The sequence below is a fragment of the Ciconia boyciana genome, chromosome 7 (genome assembly GCF_034638445.1).
Source record: "Ciconia boyciana chromosome 7, ASM3463844v1, whole genome shotgun sequence".
NCBI classification, from domain to species: Eukaryota; Metazoa; Chordata; class Aves; order Ciconiiformes; family Ciconiidae; genus Ciconia; species Ciconia boyciana.
This window is the reverse complement of record NC_132940.1, coordinates 67,614,802-67,623,505: the sequence shown is the minus strand read 5'-3', so window position 1 is coordinate 67,623,505 and position 8,704 is coordinate 67,614,802. Positions and strand designations below refer to the sequence as shown.

Here is an 8,704-nt window from a genome sequence, read left to right as displayed (position 1 = left end):
GAGGGGCCGCCCGCTCTCCTCAGGCCGCGGCTGCGCGGCGGCGCGCGCGGGGCGCTGCGCACGCGCCCAACCGCCAACACGGGCTCGCGCGCCCGGGAGGGACCAAGCGGAGCGGGGACGGGGGGGGGCGGAGTTGGCGGGCGGTGGCACATTCCAAACAGCCACCGCAGGCTCCGCTTCCCTCCCCCCGCCCCCCGCCAGCTCCGGCGGGGCGTGACGTCATCGCGCCGCAGCGTCGGGGGGCGTGGCCGGCGCCCTTCCCAGGGTGCAGCGCAGGAGAAGTTGAGCCCCATCTTGGGCGCAGGGAGCCGCAGTCGGAGCCCGCGCTCCCGGGGCCGGCGCGGCGCAGCGCGGCCCAGCCCAGCCCAGCCCAGCCCAGCCGCCCGCGCCCGCCCGCGGAAGGGCCGCCTCGCCTCCTCTTCCTCCTCGCCGCTGCCGCCGCGCCGGCCCTCCGCCCCGGGGGGTGGGGGGGGTACCTGCGGGGCTCGCCCGCGGGCTGGTTCCGAGCAGGATGCGCCTGGCGCTGGTCTCCAGGTAGAGCGCGGAGACAGGGCGCGGGGGGGAGACGGGGCCGCCTGGGCCTCGCCCGGCCGCCGCGGGGCCCCTCGCGCGGGGCGGGCCGCGGGCCTGCTTCTGCGGCCGCCGCGCCCGCCCGGGGCCCGCGCCGCGCCGAAGCCGGCAGGAAGCCGCGGGGCGCTCGGCCGGCCCCGCCGCGCTCGGAGCGAGGGCTGCGGCGGGGAGGAGGAGGCCCGCGTCCCGGCCGCGGGAGGAGGGCTGCGGACGGGGAGGAAGAGGAGGAGCCCCGCCGCCCCCCGCGCGGCCCGCGGCCCGCCAGCGGGAGCGCCGCGGCCCGCCCGCCCGCCGCAGGAAGCAGCCGGAGGATGTGCGGTAGCGCCGGGGGTCCGGCCGGCACGCCGTGACAGCCCGCCCCGGCACCGCGCTCGCCTCGCCCCGGCTGGCGGAGCCCCTCCCCGCGGAGGAAACATGTCCAAGATGCCGGCCAAGAAGAAGAGCTGCTTCCAGATCACCAGCGTGACCACGGCCCAGGTGGCCAGCAGCATCACCGAGGACACCGAGAGCCTGGACGACCCGGATGAGTCCCGCACCGAGGACGTGTCTTCCGAAATCTTTGATGTTTCCCGAGCCACCGACTATGGCCCTGAGGATGTCTGTGAGCGGAGCTCCTCCGAGGAGACTCTCAACAACGTGGGTGAGGCCGAAACTCCTGGCACCGTCTCTCCCAACCTCCTTTTGGATGGGCAGCTGGCTGTGGCTGCTGGTGGGGTGGCTGCAGCTCCGCCAGCTGTGGCCCCCAATGGGGGTGCTGTGCCCAAGAGCTCCGCTGTGCCCCTGCCAGCTGCTGCCCCTGGAACTGCCGTGGCGGGAGGCAGCGGTGCTCAAACCGCCTTGCCCTCCACAGGGCCTTCTGCACCTGCTGCTCCTGGGACGATGTCTCAGACAGTGGCTGCTGCGTGCAGCTCGCGCTTCAGGGTGATCAAGCTGGACCACGGTACAGGGGAGCCCTACAGGCGAGGACGATGGACGTGTATGGAGTATTATGACCGGGACTCAGATGGTGGTGGTGTCCTGGGCAGGACTGGAGATTGCATTCGGCACAGCAGCACCTTCGAGCAGGCTGCTCAGGAGAGGGACAGTGGCCTCGGTGCCACAGGAGGTTCTGTTGTGGTCTCGGCTGTGCCAGTGTCGGCCCATGGCCCCGATTCTATAGCTGACAGTTCCCTGACTGCTGTGTCACAGCTGCTGCAGACAGAGAAAATGAACCAGTCCTCTCTACAGCAACCTAGTTTTGTCATTGGGCAACAACAGCAGCCGCAACAACCCATAGGTGGGGCCATGCCTCAAAGTACTGCTCAGCCTATGTTTTCTGGGGCTTCGGTAGCAAATCAGCAAATGATGGTGCCACAGCAATCGCAGCCACAGGTAAATACGCAGGGTGTTGCGCAGGCTGGACCCAACGGGAAAGGCATGGCACCTCCAAATGTGACAATAGGGCAGCCAAGCATTCCTGTGGCACAGCAGCAGGTGCAGCAGGCAAACATACCAGTGACTCAGCCTCAACAATTTGCTTATTCTCAGTCCCAGATTCCACCAGTGCATCTACTGCCGACGCAACCTTCTGGTCAGACCGAATACATGCAGCACATGACAATTATGCAGTCTCAAGGAGCTATTCAGCAGGCTGCTACAGGCTCTGTTCCAAGTACTGTGGCTTCCAGCCTTCCTGTGGGGCAGGTGACCGGCCAAAATCCCTCACCTGTGGGAGCGCCAGTGATGGGGGTGTCAGCCCAGCCTGGCGAAGCAGTCGGACAGGGATCAGGATTAATGCCGAGTGGCCAGGCACAAGCTAGTCAGACTGCCATTCCGCAACCAGGAGGTGTGGTGCAGCAAGGCATTGGACATACAGGGGTTGTGCAACAGAAATCTGTGACTCAGCATCAAATGGGTGGAAGCAGTCAAGTGTCTGGAATGCCTGGTGCGCCCCATGCCGTGGTCTCTGGAGTTCAGAACGTGCCTGCGGTTGTGCCCGGTACAAGTGTGCCTAGTGTGTCTACCACCGCTTCTGTTACTATGCCAAATGTCCCTGTTACGCTGGTCCAGTCCCAGCTGACTAGCCACACTTCTGTCAGCAGAAGTACTGGTGTTGTCCAGCCACAGCACGTCGGACACTCGTTAATGCAAGGCACGCCTAATGTACCTGCAAATCTGCCACAGTCAAACCTCGGACAGTTTCAGACTCAAGCTCAATCCTTAGCAGGCCAGATTGATGATACTAGAAGAAAATCGGAACCCCTACCTCAGCCACCACTTTCTCTTACAGCTGAAAATAAACCTCTTGTGAAGCCTCCCATTCCAGACACTCTAGCAAATCCTCTTCAGTTACCTGCAAGTACTCCTATGAACAGTCTTGCCAGCTCTATGTTTGGCATATCTATTCCTGTTGATGGTGATGAAGACAGGTATGAATTATTTTATAATGCTATAAAAATACCTTTTCGTAAGGGAAACACCCCCCCCACCCCGCCCCCAACTTTCAAGTTATTGTCAAGTAGTTTTTGTTTTTGTAAGTTTGTATTTTTGGAAAGTGGTACTAAAATTTACTGGGGCTACTTTTTTTTTTAAGAGTACAAAACATAGCAAAGTGTTTAGGCAAGTAGTGAGCCGTACTTGTTCTTCTTAGGCTGTGAGCGTGATTACTTTTCTCTCAAGACAGGGCAGAAAGTAGCCTGAAAGCTGCTTAATGCACAAATAATGTGACCTTCTCCAAGACTGAAAACTGTCCTTCTGCACCTAACTACTCAGTATGCGAGGAAATCTGTTCTGTCCTTTCCCCTGAACGCATTGTAAAAAACACTGGAATGACAGCCAGGTTAAAATGGGTTTATCAACTCCACAGTATTGCAGTGTTATTAAAAACAGAAGTGTAGTGCTACCTTAGGGCCATCAGGTGAGGTATCTTGGAAAACTTAAAGGCTTATAACACAGGTTCTTGATTTTTATCCTGCTGTTGAATTTGCACTGTATAGTATCAGTTAGTAAGGAAGGTACTTGCATCTGGATATGAATTTGTATCCCCTAACATAGTGAAAGCTCTACAGATGATGGTCTTTTGCATTGAATAAAAAGGATGCCGCTTACTTGAGCGAAGTTGTAGACACAGTAGAAAGTACAACCTTACAAGTTTTATTTATAGGAAAGCCATTTGGAACTACTAGTTGTAACAGAGGTGTGTAGTATGAGCAGACTCATCAAAGGACCTGAGAGAGGAAGCGTGTCTGTGACTTACTCCCATAGGCTTGTCAGACTACCCTGAAGGGTAGCGTGATGGCTAAAACTGTTCTTAATTGACTTCTTTGAGAGAAGACTTTCAGGGAAGGCAGTGTTTGAGTACTGAATTAATGTCATTAACGTTTACTGTCAGGATTACTACAATTTGGAGGAATAAAGTACATGTGGGTTATACCTATTTGTATTTTTAAAAATAGGAGTAACACCATTATTAGAAGGTCTGATGTGCTGAATTTTTCTGTAAGCCTTTCCTCACCTTGGGAGAATACCAGACTTTAAGATAACACAGTCAGTGTTGCTCAGAGTGCCTTTTAGTAAAGCTGCTGCCTATGTGGGATTAGGGTGTAGTAGATGGAGAAGGTACCTCAAAGATAAATTGGTGTTTGGAGAGTTAAATCTGCAGTAATGCAGGCCTTGTGCTCACTGGAGCTTTGGCTAACGCTGCGTTTGAGATAGTAACTCTGCTAATGCCTTTATGCAAGCAAAAGCTGTGCTGTAGAGAGTTGCGCTAGTTCTGATTAAAGTGGTAAAGAACTTAAAAGTTAAATGGTTAAAATTTTCTAGCAGTTGTGCCTACCTTAAGAGGATTGCTGACCCAGCTGACAAACTCTTCTTTGTGCAAATAAGGTTAGATTTCAAGCTGGTAGGGGGTTTTTTTCATAGCTCAGTATATTATCAGAAGATGATTTATCTTGTGTTTAATCATTCTGATGATTAAGGAGTCAGAAAGAAAGGAATGTATTTTGCATTTGTTTTGCATAGCTTCTAATACTTAATATTTATATAAATTGTAGTAACAGACATGATTATCTATGACAAATTAATAACTTTATACAATGATAAGGAAAAACTTGTCCTACTTATTCAAACCTGTAGGCTGCTTTGTGTTGCACACTAGTAAGGCGGTTCTTGGTACTCTTACCCTGAACAGTGATTTTTAAAGTTGTTTCTGTACTCTTGTCTTTGAACTTGAGCCACCTTGCAGCGTTGCTTCACACATTGCTTGTTTCTACATAAACTTTTTGAGAAATTTGGCTGTGAGAACTACGAGTAAGAAATAGGAATGGACTCTAAATGCAGAGCGCTCTTTTTTATGTGCCACGTTATGATGTTCAGTAGAGAAACTAACTTGTGGTTATCTGAAAAGAAATGCGTACTTCTCGGTTGTCCACTTCTGCAGTGGGTGATAAAACCTTGTAATTTGCTGAAGTGGTACGCTAAGCAAGGAGCTTTATGGTATGTGAGAGTCTCTCCCAGCTTGGAATAGCTTTCTTTAGTAGTGATACTGATAAGCAAGGAAAGCTTACTTTAAGCAGGCCTAGACTTCATACAAAGTAGGTGATACAGAACTAGTAGATCTAAGTTTATTCTTTGCTCCCCTCAAACAGTATCCTGACTTCCACTGGTTTCACACAGAGAAAGGAGAAAATAAAAACCTAGCAGCTTGTTAAGGCTGTTTTACCACTTTGTTTTTATTTGCTTTACTCACTGAGAAGGCTTTATTATAAAACTGTCTCCTGCTTGTCTGCTGTTCTCTTCTTGCTCCTGCTTTTTGCCTTTTTCCAGCCAGTTAACTTACGCCACTCCTCCCATGGGGTTATGCCCAGCTGCTTTATCTACTGAAATCGGTGGTGAAATAGTTAATGAAGACCTTCAAGTGTCATCAATAGGCTGAGGGTTGACACTGATAAAACTAATAGGGCACAAAGGGAGTTCACACATCATGAGTCACTGTTTCAGGCTGCGTGCAGGTTCAGGAAGTTAACGCTTGGTTTTGTTTAGAGTTTGCTTTGTGATCATAAGAGCTAGAAACTTGTGGAAAGCATTTTCCTTTTTTATCTTAATATGTGTAACATACGGGGGGGTGGGGGGGGTGTCAATGTGTTGGCAGGTGTCTACATTTCTTCTGACACCTTCAATTATATTTAAATATTTGTACGTACTTGAAACTTGTGTAGATTATTCTCTTATAGTCATCTTCTAAAATAGTGATTCATCAAGGAATACTGTATAGCTCTGAATATCCTGGCTTGATCCAGTAAGTCATTCACCATTCTGAATATGAAGAGGAACTGTTTTAAAGGTAAAATAGTTTAGGATGGGAATTCTTTGAAAACAGAATGTGAGAAATACAGTAAGTACAAGACAAAGAGGTCTGAGAAAAAAAGCTGATCAGTTCCCATCTTTCTGCAGAAAGTTCTTTGTCTTATGACCTGCTGTTTTAAATCAAACTACATCTAAGATAAAGGTGGAGGTGTAAGGTTATGTAGCCTGATATATAGGCAGATGATATAGAACTATGTATCTGTAGATGTAGAACTGACTTTTTTGCAAGACATTGCCTGAAAACCTTTAATTTCCTGTTCTGATAGTCCAGTACACTTTTACAGTAGTCTAGGCAAAACTGGTTTCTTGCATTGATGTGATGAATAATGAAGAATCAATTAATCAAGAAATCTTATCTGGAGGGGAAGAGAGGGTGGGTAGGTGGTCCAAAAGAATTAAAAAGAAAAAAGCTTTTGGCATGTCACAACCTTCCTTTAAAAAGCAAAGCTGTTTTTTTCACTTGATGTGTCTACATTGCTAAGCTCTTAAAAAGAGAAATATGTTCTGTGGAAGTTATGAAAGATCTACAGCATAACATAGTTTTATTTTCTTTTCCTCTCTAAATGTGGCTATGAGTAGAATAAACTGCAACAGTATTCAAGGATGGAGGAAATAGTACTCTTATTGAGGCAGATGTGAATATTGCAATCCACTTTGAATTTGGAGTCTGACAAATACTATAAAAACACAAGTAGAACTGGATCTCAGGATTGCCTGGACTCTTTGCTGGACCCTAGCAGCAGTACTAATTACTGTGGATGCAGGGCAGTCAGAGTACCTGAGAGGATTTCAGGATGAGTGTTTGTCCATTTCTCCACTCACCTTTATGCCCATGTATACACAAATTTGTAGTTGTCAAGCATAATATTCCAGCTGGCTTAATAACCTTAATAACTTTATTTTGGCTCTTGGGGGGAAAAGAAATGTGTTGCCTCTGTTAAAAGAATGTGACTGAGAGCTTGTTCAAACCTCCTGCATGTTTGGCAGACTTTCGGGGCAAAATATTACTAGGCATGTTGGAAAAGGAGCAGAGTATAGATCATTTTCCAGAGATAGCTGACCAGCTTGAACTGTGCAGGCTGTATTCCAGGAACGCTAATGAATGGCTGCAATTGTGAACTGTCAACTACAGCAGCTAAACTGTTGAAAACCTGATTGTGCAGACCTCTTCACAGCATATATCCGCTCAGCTAAATCACGTATTCGTATAGTGTACTAACTGTTGATAAAACTGAGCTCTTGAGACCATGTTCATAATATCAGGACAGAACTGGGCATGGGCATTAATGTAACTTTGATAAGGGTTTCCATATGTATTGCCCTAGATGCATATTTTATTGTACTCCTAAAGAAAAAAGAAAGTATTCTGCAAATACGTACCAGTAAGCAATACTTGAATTGCATTATTATTGAATACTGCCCCTTTCTTCACTTTGCTCGTAAACTTACTAGAGATTTGAGCTCTACTGCAGCTGCAGGCTTGAATGTTTTCAGCTCTCCTCCTGAAGGATTGTGTTTACGAGCGTTTGTAGAAGCAGGTGAGAATGAAGCATGGACAGACATGCTCCAGTCATGAGTGCCTTCAGTTCGACAGCCAGAACTACAGCATTTGAAAAACAGTTGAGATAGGACTTCTGAGGTGAACATTACAGTTGGTGATATCAAACAATGGTTAATGCAAACCATCCTAGTTAGGTGTGTTCGCTTTTTGCTGTACTTTCTGTAACAAAAATTACATAAGGTAACTCCAGCACCACACCAGTTTCTAGGTTATGGAAAACCTATCCTGCCATGCATTCAGTTTTTGAGTGTTACAAGATACCTAAACAGAAGAATGGGGTTGCTCAATTGACAGCGCTGTTTCCCAGTTTAAACATTCAAATGTCTTCATTAAGGAGGAGTCAATGCATTCTTAAAATTAATGAGCTATAAGTGTTTCAGATGAGAGAGTTATTAAAAGGAGGAAAGGGGGAAAATACTTGAAAGAAATTCACAAAGTGAAATGGTTCAGTTTGTTTTAAAGACTGTAGGGTACCAGCTCTGACATAAATGGTTCTCTGTGCCTTGTACTCCTAAGTGTTCTGCTCAGCTGCTGTGGGTTAATTTTTTTCTGCTCCCCTATAGAAGAGTGCAAGTGTTCCACAGTCAGCTTATTTCTGAATGCTGTCTTGTATGGTAGAAATAACAGCATATGTTTCATGGAAGCTTTTTTTAAACTTCTTGTTAAAAGCTGAATATTCAAGTATTTTGGTTTTTTGAGCAGGCAGGACTCCCAAACGGCTGTCAGACTACTGAAGAGCTGAAATTTCTCTCAGGCTGTGCATTTTTACAGGAGGTGCTGATAATCTTTTATGACTTCAGGTGATGCTATAGTAAAAAGGAATTGTTCCCTGTAACTGTAGTGGATATTTGAATATTGGCCTGTTGCATGTTGAGGCTATATATTAAACTTTCAGTTTTAAAGCTGGTGATTAGCAGCTTCTGTTGCTCATGGAAAATGCAAACCTTGTTTGTACTTTCTCTGTGTCAGCAAAGATTCCATAAGAAACTTCTGTGAGACTCCTCCTGCTAAAGTACAACTGGTTTAGTTCTGGTAGATAAATCTAGATTGTCAGCCACAGGTGTCTGCTTTTATTCCTATATTTGACAAAGTGTAAAGATAGAAGTATTTATAGTAACTGCTAAAGCTACTGTCTTCTGAGAAGGTTCTCCAGACATAAAAGGTCACTTGAAGTGCAGTGTAAGGTTGTATCTTCATTCCTCTTCTTGAAAATTCCTCTATCTTTAAACT

General features: G+C 47.4%; 1 protein-coding gene across 5 annotated transcripts in view; it reads left to right on the top strand.

The window, feature by feature from the left end:
* Positions 1–274: 274 nt before the first annotated feature.
* The window catches only part of TSC22D2 (TSC22 domain family member 2), a 31,136-nt gene continuing 22,706 nt past the window's right edge, over positions 275–8,704 (top strand). For 3 of the 5 annotated variants that reach the window (XM_072866987.1, XM_072866990.1, XM_072866992.1), the window contains exon 1: positions 276–2,978. In XM_072866987.1, the coding sequence (XP_072723088.1) occupies positions 985–2,978 (1,994 nt within the window). In that variant the 5' untranslated portion in view covers positions 276–984. Of the gene's footprint in view, positions 2,979–8,704 lie in introns of all 5 variants that reach the window. The other 2 variants (XM_072866989.1, XM_072866988.1) reach the window with 2 other exon arrangements.